Source organism: Pangasianodon hypophthalmus, chromosome 4 (assembly GCF_027358585.1).
Source record: "Pangasianodon hypophthalmus isolate fPanHyp1 chromosome 4, fPanHyp1.pri, whole genome shotgun sequence".
NCBI lineage: Eukaryota > Metazoa > Chordata > Actinopteri > Siluriformes > Pangasiidae > Pangasianodon > Pangasianodon hypophthalmus.
Genome location: NC_069713.1, coordinates 13,870,794 through 13,895,714, shown reverse-complemented (window position 1 = coordinate 13,895,714; position 24,921 = coordinate 13,870,794). Strand labels below are relative to the sequence as shown.

The 24,921-nt window shown below is 40.1% G+C and overlaps 1 protein-coding gene across 7 annotated transcripts in view; it reads right to left on the bottom strand.

Annotated features, from left to right (window-relative positions):
* Positions 1 to 4,605: 4,605 nt before the first annotated feature.
* The window catches only part of kdm6ba (lysine (K)-specific demethylase 6B, a), an 83,304-nt gene continuing 62,988 nt past the window's right edge, over positions 4,606 to 24,921 (bottom strand). For 4 of the 7 annotated variants that reach the window (XM_034303611.2, XM_034303610.2, XM_026936937.3 and 1 more), the window contains 20 exons: positions 19,203 to 19,281; positions 18,613 to 18,736; positions 18,326 to 18,418; positions 18,028 to 18,244; positions 17,528 to 17,773; positions 17,196 to 17,342; positions 16,514 to 17,041; positions 13,244 to 16,356; positions 12,894 to 13,020; positions 12,622 to 12,727; positions 12,317 to 12,522; positions 12,093 to 12,196; positions 11,886 to 11,954; positions 11,467 to 11,615; positions 10,815 to 10,929; positions 10,319 to 10,506; positions 10,006 to 10,147; positions 9,676 to 9,802; positions 6,538 to 6,708; positions 4,606 to 6,390 (listed from right to left, as the gene is read on the bottom strand). In XM_034303611.2, coding sequence (XP_034159502.2) covers positions 6,373 to 6,390; positions 6,538 to 6,708; positions 9,676 to 9,802; positions 10,006 to 10,147; positions 10,319 to 10,506; positions 10,815 to 10,929; positions 11,467 to 11,615; positions 11,886 to 11,954; positions 12,093 to 12,196; positions 12,317 to 12,522; positions 12,622 to 12,727; positions 12,894 to 13,020; positions 13,244 to 16,356; positions 16,514 to 17,041; positions 17,196 to 17,342; positions 17,528 to 17,773; positions 18,028 to 18,244; positions 18,326 to 18,418; positions 18,613 to 18,731 — 5,985 coding nt within the window. In that variant the 5' untranslated portion in view covers positions 18,732 to 18,736; positions 19,203 to 19,281 and the 3' untranslated portion in view covers positions 4,606 to 6,372. Of the gene's footprint in view, positions 6,391 to 6,537; positions 6,709 to 9,675; positions 9,803 to 10,005; positions 10,148 to 10,318; positions 10,507 to 10,814; positions 10,930 to 11,466; positions 11,616 to 11,885; positions 11,955 to 12,092; positions 12,197 to 12,316; positions 12,523 to 12,621; positions 12,728 to 12,893; positions 13,021 to 13,243; positions 16,357 to 16,513; positions 17,042 to 17,195; positions 17,343 to 17,527; positions 17,774 to 18,027; positions 18,245 to 18,325; positions 18,419 to 18,612; positions 18,737 to 19,202; positions 19,282 to 24,921 lie in introns of those variants that run through there. The other 3 variants (XM_053233436.1, XM_026936939.3, XM_053233437.1) reach the window with 3 other exon arrangements.

The window sequence follows — 24,921 nt, the reverse complement described above, 5'->3', positions numbered from 1 at the left end:
TTATACAGTGAAAGATTTTAAAACCCGTTTTTAATATAAAGAGTTACTGCAGGAAAGAGCTTTTCTGATCAGATTATGTTCGTAGTGTGTAGCCTGGACCGCCATTTTTTTTACATTAACATGAATTTTATAGTGTTTGTTTCTTTTTTGTGTTTACTGCCAGTAGAAACAGCTACGAAAATCGCTTTAACAAGAATATCAGTAACACATGTGTATGACATTAAGGATGCAGAGTGAGCTCTCCTTGTGTTTTATTTCCCGAAGTGGTCGGTTTTTATTTCAGGTCAGTGTTTAATGTATTGATGAGAAAACCTAGTGAAAGATCAGACTCCCTTCTCATGGATCGACTGAACTGAATGATCAAGTCAAACTAAAGGAGGAAAGAAACTACTTCTGGGATAGTGTGGCTCTCCGGACCATTGCATCATGGGAAATTTCATACTGTCACTTTCTTGTAAAATAAACGACCACTTCGTTAAGAAACGCACTATTCATTATCAATAGTGTGTAGATTGTGTGTTTTAGATGTTGATATGTGTGTAATGAAGTAAATATCATTTACCATGATGGTAAAGAGTGTGTGTGGTGGTGGCACTCCGCAGTCCGTCAATGTTTTAGTTTTTCCTGGCAGGAGAGATACTGTGTTCAAAAAGGTGGTCTACCTAGAGTGAGTCTCAGCCATTTCTTTCTTTTTCTCTGTCTGTGTCTCTCGCATGTATTAGTTGAGGGAAGATTGTAGATTCGATACTCCATGAAAGCGTAGCAAATGATCGCAGTAATTGAAAAATTTGAGTAAGGATATAAATGTAATACAGGATTCAATAAACATATATAGATCTATGCTGTCCAGGCGGTAGTTTCTTTCCTCCTTTAGTCTGACTTGATCATTCAGTTCAGTCGATCCAGGAGATGGGAAGCGTTTCTACACAGAACAGGGAGTCTGATCCTTCACTACTTACATTTAGGGTTTATTCCATTAATAAACAGCTGTTAGAGAGCTACCAGAATCCCCTGCTGACTACCATACCCCCTTCTCAGCCAGCTAAGTGAACTCTCCCATTTACTAACTGCATTGATTAGTTTCCTGTATAAACGCCGCTCAGTTTGGAACTCACATTGCTCTACAGGATTATATATAATAAGATACAAGAGCAAGATGAGGAAATCTGCTCCATACTCCACCATAGCAGGGGCATAGCTGCGTTTTGCTTACACATTTTTGCCAAACTGTCATGAAGAGGGCGCTAATACACCTGACTGGTTGTCTGTAATCTGTAGTCTGTAATTTATCTGACAGCTCTAATTACAAAACCGTTCACCTGAAGACGTGACGTGACACAGTGGGACAGTGAATAACCGGTATATTTATGTTTATTTTCCTTCCTCATGTTGAAGCAAAAGGACTACCACAGCGTCCATAGGCTAAAGGCTGCACAATCATGACATGTTTTATTATTTTAAATATATACACAGCATATAAAAAGTATCTAAAGTGAAAAAGTAGTCATGCTGGACTCTGACATGTCTCCATGGGGGTGTGGCTTGAAACACTTTTAAATGGAAATTTAAATGGCCAGAGTCAATTGTCCTTCACTCACCATGATGGTAAAGAGTGTGTGTGGTGGTGAATTCAGCTGCTCTGTGAAATAATTGTGAATAATACTGTAAGTGTGCGGAAAACTGTATGTTATGAACCGAGCCTAAAAGTCATGTGGACAAATTGATAATAACGTTATTGCTAACAAAACGCTTAGCTGAAAATGATTAGATGTGCTGCTACAGTCTACAGTCGTACAAGTCTACGGTGACTGTAGACAATTGCGCCTTCTGATTGGCCGAGCGTCTACAGTCACTGTAGATTTTGACTGTAGACCACCAATCACATCATAGAGTGACTGTAGACCACCAATCACATCGTAGAGTGACTGTAGACCACCAGTCACATCGTAGAGTGACTGTAGACCACCAATCACATCGTAGAGTGACTGTAGACCACCAATCACATCGTAGAGTGACTGTAGACCACCACTCACATCGTAGAGTGACTGTAGACCATCAGTCACATCGTAGAGTGACTGTAGACCATCAGTCACATCGTAGAGTGACTGTAGACCACCAATCACATCGTAGAGTGACTGTAGACCACCAATCACATCGTAGAGTGTCTGTAGACCACCAATCACATCGTAGAGTGTCTGTAGACCATCAGTCACATCGTAGAGTGACTGTAGACCACCAGTCACATCGTAGAGTGACTGTAGACCATCAGTCACATCGTAGAGTGACTGTAGACCACCAATCACATCGTAGAGTGACTGTAGACTACCAATCACATCGTAGAGTGACTGTAGACCACCAATCACATCGTAGAGTGACTGTAGACCATCAGTCACATCGTAGAGTGACTGTAGACCATCAGTCACATCGTAGAGTGACTGTAGACCATCAGTCACATCGTAGAGTGACTGTAGACCACCAATCACATCGTAGAGTGACTGTAGACTACCAATCACATCGTAGAGTGACTGTAGACCATCAGTCACATCGTAGAGTGACTGTAGACCACCAATCACATCGTAGAGTGTCTGTAGACCACCAATCACATCGTAGAGTGTCTGTAGACCACCAATCACATCGTAGAGTGTCTGTAGACCACCAATCACATCGTAGAGTGTCTGTAGACCACCAGTCACATCGTACAGTGACTGTAGACCACCAATCACATCGTACAGTGACTGTAGACCACCAATCACAGGCCAGAGATGCCGCCAGATTAATTGCGCTCTAATTTTGACAGTTTATTGACACTTCTACAGAGAATGGTACTGACAGGTAATGCAGGAAATTGGGATTTAGTCACTAACTAAATTCATAATTTATAGTGTATCGCCCTAAGAATGCAAAACCTAGCAAGCAGTACTAATAGCTAACAACCATTTCTGTGACATCCGTTAACAAGCTGACAGTATTTTGTATTTTGTATTAAAAAATTCCACATCAACAGTCAATGAAAGTCAAAACATTTTTTACTTCCTACCTTAACTGTCGTTGATGTAAATTTTAAAATGATATAAAAAGCTTCCAATCCGGATATGGGGGAAAAAAGGTAATTATCATTAGTCCACTCGTGCCGAAGTTTGGAGGTATCACTAGCTTTAATAAATAATCTTCTTAAAATGTCTCACTTTTGGGTTCTTTTGTAGTTTGTACATTTAAACTTGCTGTGTTTGGAGTTTCTTCTAAGCAGTGCAGTGATGCAGTGCAGTGATGAGGTCATGCAGTGTTTATCTGTCACTACCAGTCCACCCTACACTAATACATGCAGCAGATGAACTAGGAAATATGTAATCTAGGAGCCTGGGCCAACAGCACTGCAGATCAGTCCAACACATTTTCATCTAGATTTAAGAAACTGAAAAAAATTAGAAAATACTAAGCAGAGACAATTCTGAAGCTCTTCTGTGGCATTCAGTTTTAGAACTGCTGCCCTCTATCACTTCATCCAAATTCTAAAGTACAGTACTCTATCTAGCTATCTCAGTGGTATCCCAAAGATTTTCACATTTTCACAATCCCACATTGTCATTTCATTTACAAAATAAAAGCCAGACTGCTGCAGATAAAGAACTCAATGGCTTATGGGTATTGAAAGAAATATGTATATGCTATTGATGCTGACTAGTTAACACCATTCAGATTGTTAAAATATTGCATGCAAATTTACAAACACACCGACCAAACACAAGTTTGAAATTGGAATTTGTGTATGCTGAGATTTGACCATATGCAACACTGATGAATGTCAAACTGGGTGTAATGTTTAGTCTATATTTATTTTCATCAAATGTGCCAATAATTCTGGAGCTGACTGTATATACTGTATCTATTGCATTAAATTGCATTAACGGTTTGTGTCGTGTGGTATCCCTAAGTTCACGCATGCACATTCTTAAGGTTATAAAAAGTGACAGTAACTTATTTGCTAGGATTTAGTATAGAACTTTAAAACATATGATGTTTCACATGCTTCTTTGTATTTGCCAGAGTTGACATGAAACCTACACCACTTCAACATCTGACAGTATAATTTATGGTTGAATAAAAAGGTTACAGGTCATTCTATATATTCTATGCAGCATCATTTTAATGAGTTTATAAGACATGCTTAAGCTCTCACCCAACTATTTAACCATTCTCTAACCATACTATCATAACCATACATAACTGTATACTGCATCACACACAGGCTTCGTTTGCTAGTTACATGATCATCGGCAAGACAATGCAGGTCTGTGAATTTTAGGATTTAATCTTGACAATGTTGAGAGTGAATTCATGTACTTAAAAATAAATAAAATCCTTCACATCGCATGCAAAACCTAACAGCTTTGACATCACTGTCTGTCTAGTTGATGCTGCGACAGCACTCAAAAATAAATTTCGATCTGCTCACATTATTCGAGTTACTAATGAGAGGCAGTCTAAGCTATAATTTGAAAACTTTTGGATAACCACAGGTTTGGATTTCTGATCTTTTCTTTTACAGTAAATACAAGCAATAGGAAAGACAGTGTTCTTTAATTAATAGATGAATTACACTCCAAGTTTATCAAAAGCATTTAATATTAATAATCATAGTAATGTCACACAAATTCATGAAGTGTTTAAGACGTGTCTGGCTCAGTTTGCTTTCTGTGTGAACTCTCTAAAACAGTGCAGAATTTTAAATAAATGACCACAAACAGAAGATATATTGCAACAGGAAAAATAGATTTTTTCTTTAGAAACAAAACTGAAAGACAGAGTAGTTCAAAGGGAACAGCACCTTCTGTATCATAATCGTAACCAACAGTTTCATTATACGTGAAATAATTGATTCAAGCTTAAGACAGAATTAAAAAGAAATTACAGTTTCAGTCGAATGAATAATTCGATTCACACTTAACCTCATTCCAGTAAAATGCCACAGTATTTACAGTTTCATGTTATTTTTCAAACAAAAACACTTAAACCCTCAATATTTGGTTTATAATAACCAACTGCAGTCAGATTAAGTATAACCAGAGATTCTGCCTTATGGTTGGCATAGTGACTGTTCTCTCATATAAAACATTTCAAACAAACTCAAGCACCACGAAATATGTAGATAATTAGAAACGGCTCTGAATTTATTTGCATTTATGTCCAATTTTGCTGCTAATGTTGGTTTAAAAAAAAAAAAAAAAAAAAAGCCTTTTGCTTCCCATACAAAAGACTGCTTTTAGTTAGACAAACTACAACTGCTCTGCCTTCTACACTCTACAGGAGAGAGGAGTCACTCAAACTCTCCTCATGGGGTTACGCATCATCAGGCCATGAGGACACTTTAAAGGCCAGAAAACATAACTCCTTTTATTAACTAAGCACCCCTGAAACTCTCCTTCCAAAACTTACTAAAATAATGGACAACAGACATCTCAAGGAGAACATAACATAGTCAATAAATAGAAGAAAGAAGTTAAATAAAATGTATTTTACAATTGTAAAAAAAAAAAAAAAAAAAAAAAAAAAAATCACATGAATAAAGCTACATTAAGCAAAAAAAAAAAAGAGGTAACAATTCACTAAAAAACAATGACGAATTGTAATCTCGCAAAAAAAAATATATATATGTATATATAATGGAAAAAGACCTGATGTAATCTTAAAATGCTCTCGTAACAATGGATTTTATTTTAAGGAAATAAAATCATGATATTAACTACACAAGCTTCTCAGACAGTATCTAAAATTGAAAAAGTTTTTTAAAACCCGTATGTTTTGAACCATTCCAAACAAAGTTATTTTTTTGTATTCTTAATGCTTTAGAAAAATGTTCATATATCTATTATTAGTATTATTCATTTATATCTTCACTAAATACAAGTCACAAGGCCAATGTGGTATACATCTAGGCTGTTCTAGATTTTAAAATAAATTAATAGAAAAAAAAAACAGCACCCATGAAAAATATAAACAGCATTTACACATTTCGTTATTCAAGACAGAAAGAGAACCCAAAAGTAATAAAAATGCAAAGTACATAAATGTACGAGATGCCATATTTTTCATTAATTACATGTGACAGCACAAACTGCATTCCAATGTAAAGTCCATTAAGATCAGTCAGAGGTTGGTATGTTGGACTGCTGTCTTATTGGCTTATTGGTTTTGTAAACAACATGATGTAAACTGGTTTATGATTGGCTGTTCAACAAGTATTAGCAGTAGTAGTAGTACTTTAAAATTACAAATGCAGGAAAATAAAAACAAAGATTTAACTAAAACAAATAAACTAATTGTCCTGGTAAGCAAGACTTTTGGTTATGGCTGGGATGGATGGCAGAGTTGAGTTCACCGAGAGCTGAAGGCCTAAAAACAAAACAAAATAAATACAGTTAATAAATGGTAGTAAATTACAGTATAATTATAATCCAGTGTAATGTCATTGTCTCAAATTGTTTGCATATAAAGTAAAGGCCATAAAAGAGTCATGTGTGCGGATGTGTGCGTTCTCACCAAGCTGAAGGTGTCATAGGTGTTCATCAGGTCCTCGATACGGTATTGTTCCAGCACCACTACGTTGGAGAGATTGGGGCTGCGTTGCCTAGCACAGTCCTCACAGTGCACCACATACAACTTCTTACTGCCGTTCTCACTCGTCACAAACAGCAGGTTAAAAACCTCCACCTTTAAACAGAAATGCATCATATGGATCAGCGGGATTCAACTAACATTTATAAAAGTCCAGCTATGTAAAAATCCCTTGCTTACACAAGCCTGGACAAGCAACTCACATGACTGAATGGCAACAACGATTACCTTTTGATGATTAACCATGGCCATAAATAAAACGAATTGTTATATTTTGTTTCATAGTGGTGCTTCATGTACCACTTTTGACACAGAGTGCTAAGAAAGTTGGTTTAATATTTGCCATTCGGTGACATTTGGCATTCTTTTCTTTCCCAATAAGTCTGAGTTGTCAAAATGTATTATAGTTTTAACAATTACAGTTTATGGGCCAGATGAAAGACTACAACAGACTACAATCACAAGTTTATGTTTTATGTCAAATGGTCACGGACTTTAATAGATCTACAGTCAGGTCCATAAATATTGGGACAGTGACACAGTTTTGGTAATTGTGCCTCTGTACACCACCACAGTGGATTTGAAATGAAGTAGTCAAGATGTGACTGAAGCGTAGACTTTCAGCTTTAATTCAAGGGGTTTAACAAAAATATTGCATTAACCGTTTAGGAATTACAGCCATTTTTTACAGAGTTCCTCCATTTTCACAGGCTCAAAAGTAATGGGACAAACTAATATAATCATAAATATTAGGATTATTTTTATTACTTGGAGGTAAATCCTTTGCAGTCAATGACTACCTGAAGTCTGGACCCCATGGACATCACCAAATGCTGAGTTTCCTCCCTTGAGATGATTTGCCAGGTCTTTACTGCAGCCATCTTCAGTTGCTGCTTGTTTGTGGGTCGTTCTGCCTTCAGATTTGTCTTCAGTAAGTGAAAAGCAGCTCAGTTGGGTTGAGGTCAGGTGACTGACTCGGCCATTTAAGAACATTTAATTTCCAAGCTCTTGGGCTGCTTTCACAGTATGTTTTGGGTTGTTATCCATCTGTACTGTGAAGCGCTGTCCTATCAGTTTTGCAGCATTTGACTGAATCTGAGCAGAAAGTATAGCTCTGTACACTTCAGAATTCATCCTGCTACTTCTATCAACAGTCACATTATCAATAAACCCCAGTGACCCAGTTCCATAGGCAGCCAAACATGCCCATGCCATAACACTGCCTCCACATGTTTGACGGATGATGTGGTATGCTTTGGATCATGAACCCTTCCTTTCCTTCTCCATACTTTTCTCTTCCCATCATTCTGGTACAAGTTAATCTTGCATCAGAACTGGTCAGGCTTTTTTTTAGAGGTTTTTTTAGCAAAGTCTAATCTGGCCTTTGTGTTCTTGAGTGTTACCAGCGGTTTGCATCTTGAGGTAAACCGTCTGTATTTACAATCATGAAGGTGGCTCTTGATTGTAGACTTTGACAATGATAGGCCTACCTCCTCCAGAGTGTTCCTGACTTGGCTAGATGTTGTGAAGGGGTTGTTCTTCAATAAGAAAAGAATTCTGCAATCATCCACTTTAGTTGTTTTCTGTGGTCTCCCAGGCCTTTTGGTGTTGCTGAGCTCGCCAGTGCATTCCTTCTTTTTAAGAATGTACCAAATTGTTGATTTGGCCCTCCTAGGTCTGTTTTATTATTTTCAGCCTAATGAACTCCTCCTTCACTTGCATCAACACCTCTTTGGACGGCATATTGAGAGTTCCCATGAACAGCTACCAAATGCAAATTCAACACTTGGAATCAGCTCCAGACCTTTTATCACCTTAATTTATCATGAAATAATGAGGAAACAGGCCACAGCTGGCCATGAAACTGCTTATCAGTCAACTGTCCCATTACTTTTGAGCCTGTGAAAATGGAGGAACTCTGTAAAAAATGGCTGTAATTCCTAAACGGTTAATGCAATATTTTTGTTAAACCCCTTGAATTAAAGCTGAAAGTCTACGCTTCAGTCACATCTTGACTGCTTCATTTCAAATCCACTGTGGTGGTGTACAGAGGCAAAATTACCAAAACTGTGTCACTGTCCCAATATTTATGGACCTGACTGTATGTAAGATTTAATAGATTTTATACACATACAGTACCTCCACATATTACCTCATTTTTAACGCACACTTATGTATATTCCGGTAGATTAGGATGGTTCCTAACCATAGCAGCAGTGCGAACACATACAGTGATACAGTTTAAGCTTGCTTAATCCGTGTTAGATAAAGGAAGATAATCTTGGCATTCTGTGAAAACTTGTAATTGTAGTCCATTTTATTGTTTCATCTGTCCCTTAAACTGCAATTGTTGTGATTATAATACTTTTTGAGAACTCATGGGAAAGAACAGAATCCAGAATGTCATACAAATGCTGAATATTAAACCAACTTTACTACAGTGACTGAACAGATGAGACATCTATTCTGAACGTGATGTGTAGAATAATTTTATACTTCTTTGTCCACTTGTCTTTATACATTTTGTTTTCATTGCCAACTTTTCTTTAAACAAGGGAAAGTGGAAACTTTTCTTTAAACAAGGGAACATGAAATGAAAATGCTGAAAATGTACTTTTATTGGGCCCAGATATCTACACACAACAAAGTACTTCTCCAAAGAGATTTTGTTCTCTAAACAAAGCCACTTTCTGAGTTTATATTTCTAGCCCTGTAACTAGTCTCTGGATAAGCTGCCTTCAGCTAAATACTTTACATAAATGCATGTATTTGGCCACATCACAGGATGTGCTACAGACTCTGAGCTGGTTCATGTTTAGAAAACTGAAGTTGCTGAACTAAAGTCAGTTTTTTCACAGGTTTATCAGCCCTGCTACAGTATTTTAAAGTACTACAGTACTCATTTCAGTCTGATAAAATATTATGCTGGGTCCACATGTGGACTGCAGTCTGCCAGTTGTTGACCCCTGATATAGACCCTCATAGTTGCAAATCAAATGTATGTTCTCAATTGGTTCTAGATTACAGTATGAGGACAGTGAATAAGCACACTAAAATACTTACATCACACTCATTGCAATAGTAGGCTGGTTCGTCTTTTACTCTGCTCTGGTAAGAGATCTTCTTCCCTGCAGCTACCAGCTGGTCTCTCAGAATTTGAATGTGCTTCAGGGACTGCAGGAGACAGTGTCTGAGAATGGATAAGAAAGGTATCAAGTATGGTTCAGACTCAGGGTACAGTATGTATGATTTAGGGATATTTAATATCCTTACATCTGACTTAAACACCTTATTGAAATATGCTTACTACCTTACACAGAACCACTTCAAATTACACACCAGTAGGCAATCTGATGTTACTTATAGAAGTGACCATATATGGCAGATACTCACTTAATCATCTTGTAAGTGTCGGGGTCTGTAATTTTAACTGTGCGGGCGACATTCCAGGAAACGTGGATCATGGGCACGATGGACTTGACCTTCTTCACCTCATTCCATTCAAACCTTTCCAAAGCCAACTGATACTGGTACGCTTAAAGCACAATAACATGTACACAGTGACAAGCGAGCAAAAGAAAGGCTTCTGAAGAGTTACTGAATTATTGTGTCTTTACATGTGTTTTATCTGACTCCATTAACACAGATTCCCTAGATGCCCACTACTATTATTTATACCTAGCCTGGGCGCTACGGGGCCACTTACCATTCAGTGGACCCACGTTCCATGCAATGTTATTGCACCAACCCACAGCCTGGACCCAGTGCACGGTGCCTGCATTGATCCACACCAAGTCTCCAGGCCTCTGGATGAAGCGGTACACTGGAATATTGGAGCTGTAGAGATCTTCCAACACTGGCCACCATGAGCCAGTCAAATAATCTACTCCATGCCTGAAAGTGATAATGGAAAAAAATGAAATTAATCAGATAATATTTCTAATGGATGAACCCAAAACCAGAGCCAAATGTGTGTGAACTTGGTTATTTGAAATGGGTTAAACCTAATTTTCTATTACTTAATTTGATTTTCTTCAAAAGGAGCGCATATCCATCATAAGCAGAGAATTACATTAGGCAGAGTTAATCTAAAATGCTAGGATGATATTCGTCATTTTCAAATATTTGGTCCAACTCTTCAAGAGAACTTGCATGGTGATAATGCTGAGTCAGTGATTTCATTGAATAACTTGGTTTCTTACTTCTCACATATATTGCTGATGGATTCCCAGTAGTTTTCATGGACAGCAAACCACTCACAGTCTCCAGGGCCAATGTTAATGTTCACAGAGCAGAAATTATTATTCTCCTGGTGACCTATGAATATGCATATGAGCATAGATACATACATATTAATCGCAAGCCCAACAATACACCTATTTCTTTTATCTAGTTAACATTTACTGTATACTGGGTTGGCAGTTTATTAGGTACACCTACCATTTATGTGCACTTTATAATACACCAACTGCACACTCACATATTCTACAGCACATGTTCCCAACCCTGATCCTGGATTACCCCTGTCCTGCAAATATTTTCCCTGCTCTATCACTTCAACTCAGGAAAGGACGTTTAGCTGATTACGTGAATCAAGTGTATAGGGAGCAGGAAAAACAGTAAAATATGCAGAACATGTGATACTCCAGCAGAAGGGTTGGGAACGTGTGCTCGACTGTGTCCCTTAATCAAAAGAGCAACATAGCAACAAGTAGGTGTAATAATTGCCTCCACCAAAATTTGACCCAGATTTACCTGATAAAATCACCAATGAATGTAGACAAAGCAGAGTGTACATATTAAACTGGCAACTCAGAGTATCTGTCATTAAAACACACACATGTAAACACCCACCTGGTGTGCGACTGCCAGGGACCTTCATGTAAAGCTGTACACTGTTCATGCCTAGGATGGTGTGGCCTACATGACTGAGCATATTCCCACTAGAGGACACACGCATGAATGCTGGCAACTTCTGCAGCTCCTGTAGCTGGGGCTTCCACCTGAAAGCAAACAAAACATATGTGTTTAATAGCAGGAATACAAACTATTGTACATGAGGACCAAAGCTAAAAATGTTAATTTATTACATGAAGTAGTTTTACATGTCCAACATCCTTTGGTTCAAAAATGTGTCAAATGGTTCTTGATGTATTGGATGTGTATTAAGAGTGTAAATTGCTAGACTAGTTGAGGTCTCTAGAACCAAATCTTCCATAGCTTTTTTTAGTACGACATAAATATAAGATACTATAAACAAGTCGTTTTCTTACCTCTTGGGATCAGAGAGGTCAATGTTAGTACCAAATTTGATGATTTTACCCACAGGTTTCTGCTCTGAGCTGAGATAAAGCACAGGAAAGAATGCATGGAAGGGTTATTAACTAAAGCTATAAAATAAAGAGTTTGTACTCTATGAGATCTCAATATTGGCTGATAAACATCCTTCAAATTGTCTATTTTAATAACCTTATTTATACCTCGAGCCTGAGATTGTGGAGTTGCTGCCTGTGCTGTCTGAGTTAATGACAGGTTTCTTCTCAACTTCATCATCATAATCTTCATCATCACTGCCTTTCTCTTCCTGTGGGAGCAGACAAACAAAACTGATTTTGACTGAACAAATACTTGAAAATATGATTCAGTGTTATGATCAAAAGAAAATGACTAATGTTACTCCGAAACATTAAAAAGTTAGTCTGACCTGTAGGCTTTCCTGGAAGCTGGAGGCCTGGTACTGGGCATATTTGGCTATGGTGGTGTGTGATCGGCTGCTCTCGCATGGCCAGATTTGCCCAGTGCCACTGGGATCCCAGTTCTCATCAGCTGGCTGCTGCACCTGAGTTCTCACCTCCACTGCATGTTCTCCATTTGCCTCCACCAGCGACTTTGTGGAGAAGAGACCCAAATCTGTATCCAGAGAAAAATCAAAAGGGGAAAAAAATTTTTGAATATTGAACTCCTTGCCAAGATGTCACATACTGATGCTGCACTTTGTGTGGTACTCACTCAGTCTGAGAGAGCCCGCTAGTCCTCTGATGACAGTAATGGGGTTCTTGGGGTCTGTGCAGAACTGAAGCAGGACAGGAGAGAAAGCATCCCTCTTGCTCTCCAGCTGTATTGGAAAATGGCAAAATATCAAGACCAAAATACTATTTTGCCTTTTTTAAAGTATATATGGCTACTGTCTATCCTGTATTTGTAGCATTCAGCCATTTATTTTATGTACCAACAACTGCACCAAAACAAAGCCCATGTGTTTTCGTTTATGATACACTTACATAGATACTGGGTGTAGGAGGGTTGAGCTTTTCCCGTGGGATCAGATGCTCCATGGTCATAACAGGTTTCACAGACAAAGTTGGAAGTAGATAGGACTCCTTGAATTTCCCCTTAATGCGGGCACCCCTGAAACCAATATAAGTCTTGGTTTAATATTCATTTTGCCTGTAGTCAAAGTCAAAGTAATCCTCAGCATAGCAGTAGTTTTTGTTATATGTACACTTGCCATGTACTGGTCATTGATAACTGATAATTGACTGGATCCTTAGGGTCATGATTTCTAACTGTCATAGCAAGTTAACTAAGTTACTAAGAATACTTATATTTAACAACTGTGACTATCACTCACTTGCACGATCTGATGATTTCACTGGCTGTGTTTTTGATGGTGATCTCCCCGAGCGGAATTCTCTTCTCCTCAACTTCAGAGGCAATGAAGGTTTCTCTATCTCCACTTTCCACTTTTATCAGACGAATCTTCAGCTCTTTGGGTGGACCATCTGTCAGAGCCTTTAACTTCTGAAAGTCTGCAGAACCCAATGCAGGTGAAGATGATGTATGATCCAGTAAAGAACTTCCTGCCTTAAAACTCTTCTCCTTGTTCCGGCATACCCATTCCTCTTTTTCACCTCCTTCCTCTTTTTTTTTCTTTTTCTCTCCTTCTCGTTCTTTCTCCCAGAGCTCCTTTTTCTGACTGTCTATGTGGCCCCTTCTTTCTTTGTGTGGTTTTCCCTCCTTGTGCCTTCGGCTTGAGCTTGATGAAGAAGACAGGGACATATTTTCTTGTTTTTCTCTGTGTTTTTTCTTTTTCTCTTTCCTTTCCTCATGTTTTCTGCTACTGCTGCTGCGTTTGTGTTTCTTCTCCTGGTTACAGTCCCGCTCTCTCTTCCTGTCTTTCTCAGGTATGTTCAGCATCTGTTTCTTATTGTGGTCTGATGATGCCATTGAGGGGAGATTGTGTCGATTTAGCATAACCTCACAACTACGACCCAGCTCTGCAAGCGATGATTCTGAGATTGTTGTGAGCTTGGGCTTCCTCTCTACCTCTGTGGAGTCCTTTACAATACTAGGATCTTCTTCATCCATCAGCCCCTTTCTCAATCCGTCTTCCTCCTCACATCCAGAGAGATCCGACTGGCAGACTATAACATCTCCTTTTCTTTCTGGTGTTGATCCTGATGGTGAGAGAGAATAGGTTTGTTCGGAGGTAGAATTCATTGAGGGTTGAGCTTGATGGCTAAAGTCTGGGTGATTGGTTGAGCCTGATGTAGGAGAAGTGCTTTGTTGTCTGCAGATATCTGGGCCCAGTGAAAGTGATGAAGAGTACTTCACTCCTACCAGAGCTGAAGGAGGTGGTCGACCAAATGGTCCTCCACGGTAGGCATACTTCTGCCTCTCCAGCACAGAGGCTAAGTTTTTAAACATGCTGTTCACACCCGTCTGATGTAGGTGTGGCCTCATAGGTGGTGGAGAACAGGAAGGTGTATCGTCTTCTTGTTCTGCCTCTTCCTCCTCCTCCTCCTCACACTCACTCTTCACTCCCTCTGATAGTCCATAAAGCTTGGCCAAGTCACTATGGCGATAACTACTTCCTGTGATGCCACCACTATCTTGAGATTGAGTACTGACAGTGCTGTCAGATTTTTGGATTATTTTTAGTGTATCCTCCTCTTCTTCAAGCGAAGACGTACGGCTGCAAGGGGATGCCAAAGATCCCTGACGACTCAGGACAGGTGGGCTAGCATGGGTGTCAGTTGAATAATCATCTGTAGATGGTTGTTTCAGGGCAGGCATGAGGTCAGGGGCAAACGAATAACTCTTAATGGGTGCCATTGTAAGAGAAAATGGTAGCTCTGGGTCAGGCTGCCCACCACTCTGGCCAGAGTATAGTTCCTCCTCCTTCTTAATGGACTCATCCAACATCTTCATAATGTTTGCCAAACCATCAGGCAAGAGCTCGGATGGTTCCTCTTCAAACTGGGCACTATCTGAATCCCCACTGGAGCTACTGGCAGTGCTGCCTAAACTGCCTAGCCCGCCACTTACCTGCTTGTGGAGATTGGCTTGACTTGTGTCTTTTGGTGAGGAAGATGGTAGAGTGTCCCTGGGAAAAGCCTGGTAGAGTTTGGGGGGTTCTCGCAGGTTTGGAGGGTTTGAGACAGAACCCACAGCCTTGATGTTATGAGAGCTCTTCTGCATGGTAGAGACTTTGGATGAACAGGAGGTTGTCTGTATTGTTTTATTTGAAGAATCTGTTGGGACAGGTTTGGAGGAATATATAGATGTCGGAATCCCTGAGGTATTCTGTGAAGTAGGAGTGACCGAAGCATTCCATTGCTCTCTCTGTCTCTGCTTTTCACGGGCATAGTCTGTTTGAGGGGTGAGAGGAGGTGGTCGAGACCTTTCTACAGGATTTGCACCAGTTGCCAGCTGACGTGTAGGCACACCTCCCCTGCTCAGCCAGGGAAAAGGTGGAGATGTCTGGGTTGGGGGTGAAACCGTGGAAGGTGTAATGGCTGGAGACAGACATGGAGGGGGTGGATCAGTAGCATTATTTTTCAGCAAGCTCTCCAGATTCTCAGTTGCAGACTCCTCATTTAACTTCTTGTTTCTTACTTTGTTACTCTCCCTGTTGTGTTTTCTCTCTTCTTCCTCCTGTTCCTTCCTTCTCTCTTCAGCTCGCATATGGTCCTGAAGCTCAGCATCAAGCTTTTCGAGTGCTTCCTCAATGGACTGGGGGCTAGAGATGGTAGGTTGATGACATGGCCTTTGATATGTTTGGGCAGGTGGCACCTGAGATAAGACTGGGGCTGCCTGGTGAGGCAGTTCATGATGCAAAGAGTCAGACTGTTGTTGAGGGGCTGTGTTCACAGTGATGGACACTGCAGGCTGTGTGTGATGAAGGGGTGAACTTGCAGCCTGCAAGAGGTTGTCAGTGGACTTGCTGGTGATGACACTATTACCTGATCTCTGAAACCCTGAGCTGAGAGAGGAAGGAGCTGAGGACACTTTAGGGGTGTAATGGGGTCTGTCCTGCCCTTGGTGGGGTAGATAGTGTTCCTGATGCTGAATTTTTGCCTTTTGTTGGTGGTTTGGATGGCTTGTGGTGCCAGATTGGGCTCTCTGATATTCCTGGTGTGGGAGACCTTGTGCAGATGGAGTCGGACTGGGGTTTGAGACTAGCGCTGAAGGGTCTGCAGTCTCCCAGCTTTTAACAGTGCTGACCGCAGAACCATTAGTAGGGTTCACTGAGCTCATGGTGGGTACAGTGTCCACACTACTGTAGAGTCCCACAGAACAAGGAGGACCTGAAGGTTCCAAGGAAGGCATTGTGGAGGTGATGACTGGTGCCCGAGCCTGAGAGGTGCCTTCATCCTGATTTTGCCCAGTTCTACTCTGCTGTTGCTGCAGAGATGAAGAGGAAACCTGAGAGTCCACTGATCTGCGATAAGGACCCAGCTCCTAGAGGGAAACAGATAAGATTATAAACATATAAAACCATACATTGATTTTAATAAAACCATAATTTAGCTGACAGATATTTCATTAAATATGCGTGGACATTGTATATTTAGTTCCTGGCTATGTCCAACTATTTTCTTCTGAATTGTACACTCACTGAGGCCTGGTTATCATGTTTGATCTGGTTCCTCCACGGCTTATGAGGGTTGCATTGAGGTGCTGCGGCCTGTGTCCCACTGTTGGAAGAGGGGCTGGTGGTGGAAACCAGCCTTGGATGGGGCTGGAATTTGGGGTGGCTGTAAGGCACTGCGGTGTGGTGTGCTGGTGTGGGGACAGGGCGTTCTCTATCAGCCAAGGACGATGAAGGATGTGGCATGGGTGCATGGCTGCCAGTAGACCTCATCCCAGAAGGATGCACTTTGTGGGTGGGAATGACCTGGTGCTCCCCAGGAGTCTGAGCAGAAGGCTTGCTGTCAGGGAAGGGGAATGTTTGGTGGAGGCGGACATTGTGAGAGGAGGACCCCAGAGATTGTGTTGATTGAGAAGGCTTAAGGGGTTGGGGCGGAGGACCACGGCCTTGTTCATAGCCCCTGGTGGAAGTGATGGGAGGTGGAGAGATGGGTGAAGGTTTGGAGGATGGGAACTGTTTGTAGCTGCAGTCACCTATGTCTTGTTTGCACAAGTCCTGTAAACAGACAATGAGATAAATGAAAATATTAGATGAATGGACATATTTGACACCAAATTAACATTGTGCTATAAAGCAAATCATATATAAATCTGAAATAAAATAAAGTGCAGAGGATACAGAATCTTAATCAGTTTAAAATTTTACTGACCTGAAACTCATTGTGGTCCGTCTTGCATTCTACTGGGGTCCAAGTTGTTGCCCCCTTTTGCAGAGGAGGATAATGTGACTGAGGCTGCTGCAGCAAGGGCAGTGAAGTTCCCACTGAGCCTGAGTATTGGTGGGTGCCTATCATGCGCTACAAAAGACAAACAGAAATTTTCAAGCACTAAAGCAAGCACCACACATAGTAACCCATTACCAGCATAAGTTAAACATCCTTGATAGGTTACTAAGTGTTCTAAAACTGAACGTCGTGCATACCAACTCTAAGTGAAATATGCAGGTTTTTTTTTATTGATCTTCTTAGGTGGTGCTCCCTACCTGATCTGAGTCAGAACTCCTCTTCCTCTTGCTTGGGCTGGGACAGTCCTCATTAGGCCTGTTTAGGGAAAGAGGGGTGTGCTGGATGACCGAGTGCTCTCCCAGAGGGGGTGCTGGCCGTTTTAACTGGCCAGGATGAGAGTAAGGGCCCCTGGGTGGTTGTTGCTGCTGTTGTTGAGACTGTTCCCACAAGTCTGGGATTGGAGGCATGGGCCTGGAACTATGTTGCAAAGGAGTGGGACCATACTGGGAGAAAGAGGGCAACATTTAAACATTCATGTACATACCATCCTTCAAAGCTGAGATGAAAAAAAAACTATTATAAAGTGTAGCTTTATAGATCTTTTTTCTTGTATGAACTTGTTTTTTTTTTTTTAGAACAAAATTTGAGAGAACTTTGCAAAGCAACTGTGATGAGCTCACGCTATACAGGCAGACAGTATACCTATATATATATATATTAGTAATGGCAAAGCACTGCAATATTATACTTTTCTTACCTTTAACAACTGGTTGGCTCGGGCTGTGAGGTGTGCAGACGGTCCAGCATTGTATCCGTTGTGCAAACGGGCATGATCATCACTGGGCAATGGCTCATACTGCTGACAAACTAGTTCCCATGGCCGGGGAGAGACTGGGGGCACCCGGAGATCCCTGTGTAACCCTGGCAACAAGGCCTGAGATAGGTCCAGCTTTTCCCCTCCACGTGCCAGTGGCCTGCGGACACAGACACAATTTTGGGTAAGATTTTATTTAACACTGGGTAAACTGTAACAATGTACGTGCTCAAAAACTCACCCACTGTTGTAAATTTTACTTGGATGGTTTATTCCTGACATGTGACTGGGTGGGAGGTGAGGAAGAAACTGAGGTTGACCACCAGGTGAGCACCTGTAAGAAGATACAGAATGTGTAATAGCAACAAATCGCAGGATGTTCTGAATCATTAACCATTTTGGAAAAAAAGATTTCCCTTTCAGAAATTTTGAGTATTTATATATGATAAAAATGGGATCAACCTGAAGACAAACACTGGTTGTCTTTGTACAGGTGCGTGCTAATAAGAGATACATTGGTGTAGCTACCTGGAAGGAGGAGGCCAGGCACGACCACCCACGGGAGTCCATGGTCCCCGGTTGAATCCATCCAGAGGGAAAGGGTCCCGTGAGCTGCGTGCGCCAAATTGTTCCACGGTGTGATGCATCCAGCCTGCAACATAAATGATTATCATCTTTTTATATACAGGAAAATTCTAAATTATAAAAAGTAGAATCATAGATTATACTATAACTATATTTTTATGAACATTACCAAATACAGTATAATTGCTTTCTAGTAGATCATTTTAGATCTTAGCTAAACTTAAGATAATATTATAAAACTGGTAATATTATAAACCAATGCTAGTATTAATTACTCGAGAAACTAAGAGTAAAAACTGCTCTCCCAATAAAAATCACAGCTAATCTAACTTGTTAAAACATTGGAGGAATATGTAGAGTATGTTTTGTTAAAAACATAAAATATATTAAAAGTAGAATAAGAGAATTAAGCCCTCACACTTTACTTGCCTCCCACATCAACTAATGTCTTTGAGCTTTAAAAACTTGAGTAAGTGCAAAAACATAAAAAGACTCTACACGTTTTGGCATGTGTGTTGATTTTAGTTACTTACCACACTAGCTGTGTGCGTGTAGCCCTCCACAGTAGCAGAAAGAGGGCCACACACCAGCACTCACAAGCTGTTTGGATAACTGTAGAAAGAAACAACAAAAAATACACCAATTTAGAAATTAACAGAATTGAAGACCATATACAACTCAAACAACATTCATTAAAAACACTTCATAGAAGTTTGATGAAGCTGTTAACAAGTGTTGGGGAAGAGGTTTAAAAAAAAAAAAAAAAAAAAAAAAAAAAAAAAAAAAAAAAACAGCAAAAAGATAACTTGGAAAAAAGTTTATACAAATATAATCCGTTTGTTTAGCTGGCAGGATTGTAAGAGGAAACATCTCAATTATAGATGCATGTCAGAATTGTCTTGTGTAGACCAATGCATCAGAAATGTACATCAGTAAGAGTGTCACAGAGACTGATAAGAGTTTTGTAGCTGGCTCATCAGCACTGTCCTATGCAGATGACATGGCGACAGATATTTTTAAATGCCACTATTTAACATCCTCTATGAAACATATATTCAAAATATACAATAAGTAACCAAATGAAAAAATAATACAAGGTGTCTTTAAATTAACCAGTGTCAAATTATCTCAGTTTATCAAATCATTGTTGATCTCAACAAAGAAAGTCTCAGCAGTGTTATTACTGCAAGCAGCATATAGGGGGCAGTAAGCGTGTGAGAGTGTGAGTGTGTGTCTGAGTGGAGCACAGATGGACTAGTGGGAGTTCACCTATAGGAAGAGTGTACTGAGGTCATTATAAACCTTCCTGGGGCCTCCTGGCACAGCAAGTGAGAGAGAAACAGGGAGGAGAGAGAAGCAGTGGGCCCTTTGGAGCCTAGCCAGCAGTGTGTGTGGTGTGTGTGTGGTGTGTGTGTGTGTGTGTGTGTGTGTGTGTGTGTGGTGTGTGTGTGTGTGTTCGCACACTTGTGTAAGCTTATAGCCTTCTGCTGAGCTTTAACTGTGTGGTGGTGTTCTACTCCTGTGTGTATTTATATGTATAACAAGAAAGACACCAATGCTAATCTTATTAGGCCAGGCATATTTTTGAGAAAGAGGGTGAATGGGAGGGGGGAGTGAGAGAGAGATGGGTAGTATGAGTAAACAATAGAAGTGCTGAAAGGGATGGACTGAGTGTATAAAGTCTAAAATACACGATCTAAAGATGGTCTAAAAATCTAAAATTACAGCACTCTCCTGGGAGAGAACTGGACGTCTTCATATCAAACACCCACACACTCCTTCCTATATGACCATCTCTCTCACTCACACACACACACACACACACACACACACACACACACACACACACGAAAGTGAGCAAATTAAAACAAATTTTTACATATGAGGCACTCTTTTTCAACATTTACACCATGTTGTATTCGAAGATAGCTGTGACACATGCACACACACAGCAAGTGTATGGATGACACATCATTGTTCAGCAGACCCAATCAGTGTGTGTGTGTGTGTGTGTGTGTGTGTGGTTTGAGCCTGCACTGCCCACATTACCTCCCATTCTCTATGGTTCTCTGTGTTCTGTGCTATTTCAAATCCTCTGTGATATTTTAGGATCTGGGAAAGACAGAAATAGTCGTGACGCTGCTGTTCAATGCTGCTCCTACTATTTCACAGTAAGCTGTTGTCTAGGTCTCAAGGCTCAGGGAACACACACAGTCACGATTTTCTACCTCTCAATTTAGCATCTAGTGTGTGCGAATATCTGTGACTGTTGGCAAGTCATATTGCTGAATTACACTGGCTGAAATTACTGCAAAGAGGAGATCATTTGGATTATCATTTTCACTTTTTTCCCCCATTTCAGCTCTTCAAATTATTGGTGTTTAAGATTTGACCATCGATCATCTACACTATACACAACTCAGAACAAATCAGTTGACTAATAAACTCAATCTGCTAGAATTTTTTTAAATTTATTTTTTCCCCTTTATTTAAAGGTGCAGTTGCTACTATTAAAAAGCCTTTGTAAACCTGTAATCATCATAACTTCAAGAATCTTTAAAGAAAAATGGATTACAGTATTGTCATACAGTGGGTCTGATTGGTTTCTTTTATTTCAGGATTCTGTTTACATTTTTTCTGAAAATCCCAAAATGAAGGCACAAAAAAACCCCAAAAACTGTGAGAGCAGTTGTGTTATATGGCCAGAGAGGAAAGGCTTGGGGTACAAAAGCCAACTATCACATGAGCAATTCAGTGGGGAGAGGAAGAGCAGTGTTAAGGGTTTCTGGGTTCAGAGCAAAATAGAAATGTAAATGTGTTTTTTGTGTGCATGTACATGTTTCTAGGTTAATGTTATCATGTGCGTGTATCCGTTTCTAGGTTAAGTGATACAAAGAAAGACATGCACAAAAGACAGACGGAGGAAGTGAGTGACTGGAGTCCCATTTAGTCAGAGGGTATTAATAGACTACGCACAGCTTACTCACTGCTGAAACTAGTCCAGAATCTGCTTACATGCAGAAAAGTCAGGTTCTCAATGACACCTCACACTGAATAACCAAAAGAACCAAATCTCAGCTCCTACATGCTAGATGAACCTACTTTAAACTTAGCCACATCTTCTTATGACTTAATCATCACACAGAATAATTTCCATTGAAGCATATTATCTTTAAAAGCACAATAGTGAAAGGCCAAAATACAGACACATACTGTTTTAGCTTACATCCAGTGAAATGTTATGATAACTTATCTAATGCTTGTAGTAGATGACATGAAAGAGTCATAAGACAGAATAAGGGACCAAAACAGACAACACTAGCCTTCTGCTATCAAGCACCATTTTTAATATTGTGTGTATATGCATGTGTTTGAAGCATAACTGGGGAAACCCCTGTGAGTCAGATAATGGAGACTACAGGGTTTACCCCAAAAGACTCCGCCCATGACACACTTTCATGCTTTTTACGGTCAGGTGATTGGGGGCGACCACTGAAAGTGACAGCGTCGGGAATTTCTCAAAGTATTATGTCATCAAACTCGGCTTTGGCGTATTGTTCTGCTCATACAAACAGGATGTGAGGTAAACAGATTGGGTTTTTTATGGTTGTGCCGAATCGGGGATTCCTGAGCCAAAACATTTAGCCAGAATTTAGAGAGAAAATGGTTAGCGTGAGTGAGATTAGTAACAAAGTTTAGAAGCGATTATCTATGGTGTGGTTACTTGTGTGGTTTTGAGACATTATAGCCCCAAATTGTGTAAGACTATAAGACTAGCTAATATGTCAAGACTCTTTCCTAATGCACTGTTACAGTGAATGACATTAATACATTTTTAACAGTAAACTATATTAACTATTTGTTTTATGTTTCGATATTCAGATTTTTGGGGGCTCGTACCAAATTAGGCACAAGGTTACAGGTGAAGGTGGCCAACCAACCATACATGACCAATCAAAGAAATCTCAAATACTGACTAATGCTATATCACACAGTAACCTCAAATTAGCTTTCTAAAACAATTAAATAGGCATTTAACCTTGAGAACTAATCAGGTCAGACTGGAGAGGAAACTAAAAAGAAATGAATATAACAGAACCTGAGAGAACACAAAAGGATGCAATGAAAATAGGAAAGTGATGAAAGGAGGAACGAGGAAAGATAAGTGAGAGAGCGAGAGAGAGCGAGAGAGAGAGAATGAGAAGTAGGCAAAGAGAGAGAACAGGCATGGTCTTGTGTAGAAGAAGCTTGTGGGTGAATGTCCACATTTGACCATTATGTAACAGGCCTCAGATAGAGATCAAACACGAAACATTTCTCTTTCTCTCATTGTGTGTGTGTGTGTGTGTGTGTGTGTGTGTGTGTCTGTGTGTGTGTGTGTGTGTGTGTGCGCGTGTTTGTGTGTGTCCTACAACGCTGGTGATGTCAATTGGAGCATCATCATGATGCCCTCACTGTGTTCAAGCCCACATGCCCACACACCCACACACAGTGAGTGTACATCCTGATCCAGAAAGGCAGTTCAGCTTAGGACACACATACTACAAACTGGTTTTGAGCTGGTACCTATTGAACTATACTCTGAATGTCAGTAGAACAAAAGATATTTTCTTGTTTTAAATTGGTGAACTTTTCCCTTATTATACAAAGTGTAATACAGTGTTTACTGAATAACCCTCAACCTACTTCCTATCACTGTTTTCCCCTTGTTCTTTCCTGGATAGACTCAGCAAAACATGCAGTAAGTAAACAGTCATGTACAATTGGACCCTTCACAGTGGTGTTCACAGAAAAGTAACTTCAAGGTTCAAATGTGTTTATATGTATTTTTACAATAAGTGAACTGAGCAGCATGAAAACTTAGCTGACCTTTTTTCTGATCGAGAAAATGCTTGCCTGGCATATATGAAGCTTCTATGTAGGAAAACACAATTCTTTTCTTAGCACTGTGGTGTGGTTAGTAGTAAATGACCCATATTTAGGGCTGTCTTTGTAGTAAACACTCTACCAGATAAGACAGCAGACAAAATTAGTCACACCATTATCTGAGAAAGAGGTAACAGAATGATTGACAAACAGGATGAATCATAAAGCTGATTGCATTCACACAAAAACATCTACAGCACACATGTTTAGAGATTAAAAAATGGCTAAAAGGTGGGGTTTTTTTATCTTGATGAGATACTACTGACATTTTAAAACTCAGGTGTGAGCAAATGTGACGTCCACAAATTGTTGTGCTTTTCTCATCTTTAACTGTTACAACATGTGGGAATGTAATAGTAAGAAAGAATGTAGTTCATGAATGAGAATCACAATGACAGTGAGCAAAAAGCAGAACAAAAAGAGAGAGTGTCTGACGACAACTTCCTGTCTGATCAGAGCAACAGGAAGTGGGCCTCCCAAAAGGGGGAGGAAGCCTAAAGGGGCAGGGTGAACATACTTACTAACATCCTGTGGAACAGTAGCAGTGTGTGTGTTTCATATGAATGATTTTCCCTTTTGGCTCTCAAATCTCAAAAGGATGAAAGCTGATATAATGTATTAACAAATTAAAGGAAAAAGTAACATAAAGTGTACTCAAAGTGTCACGCAACCACTAGCTGCCAGAACAGCTTTAGTGTGCCTTGCCATTTATGCCACACATCCATCTAAAGATATTCCCTCAATTATTGTTTTGATGATGGTGTTAGAGAGTGCTGTCTAACACGCTGGTTTGAAAATGTCCATAGATGTTCAGTTGGGTTGAGATCTAGTGACTGTGAAGGTCATAGCATATGATTTACCCATACCATCATACTCATTCAGTGTTCTCTGTGGATGGGGGCAGGGGCATCTTCGTAGAGACCACTCCAATCAGGATAGAAAAGTTTCTTCATAGAATAAAGGTGATCAGTCAGAATAAGTTTGCATTGATTTGCAGTGACCTTCCCTCTAATGGAACAAGTGGACCCAAAGTACGACAGTAAAACACCCCTCACAGCACAACAGAGCCACCAGTTTTTCCCTTTTATTTGTTGCTCACAGTATATCCTATATGATGGGCTCTAGGAGATATTGCTATAATCAGTTAACTCTCAGAGTAATTACACTCAGAATGAAAGAGACAAAATGTTCAAAGAACCAAAAGACGTTACACACAAACAGCCAGTCTGTGGGAATAAGAGAGTGTGTCGTGATAAGAGTGTGTGCACATGTATAGAGCGGTGACTCAATGTGTGAATGTCTAGCACACAAAGTCTGCAAAGTGGC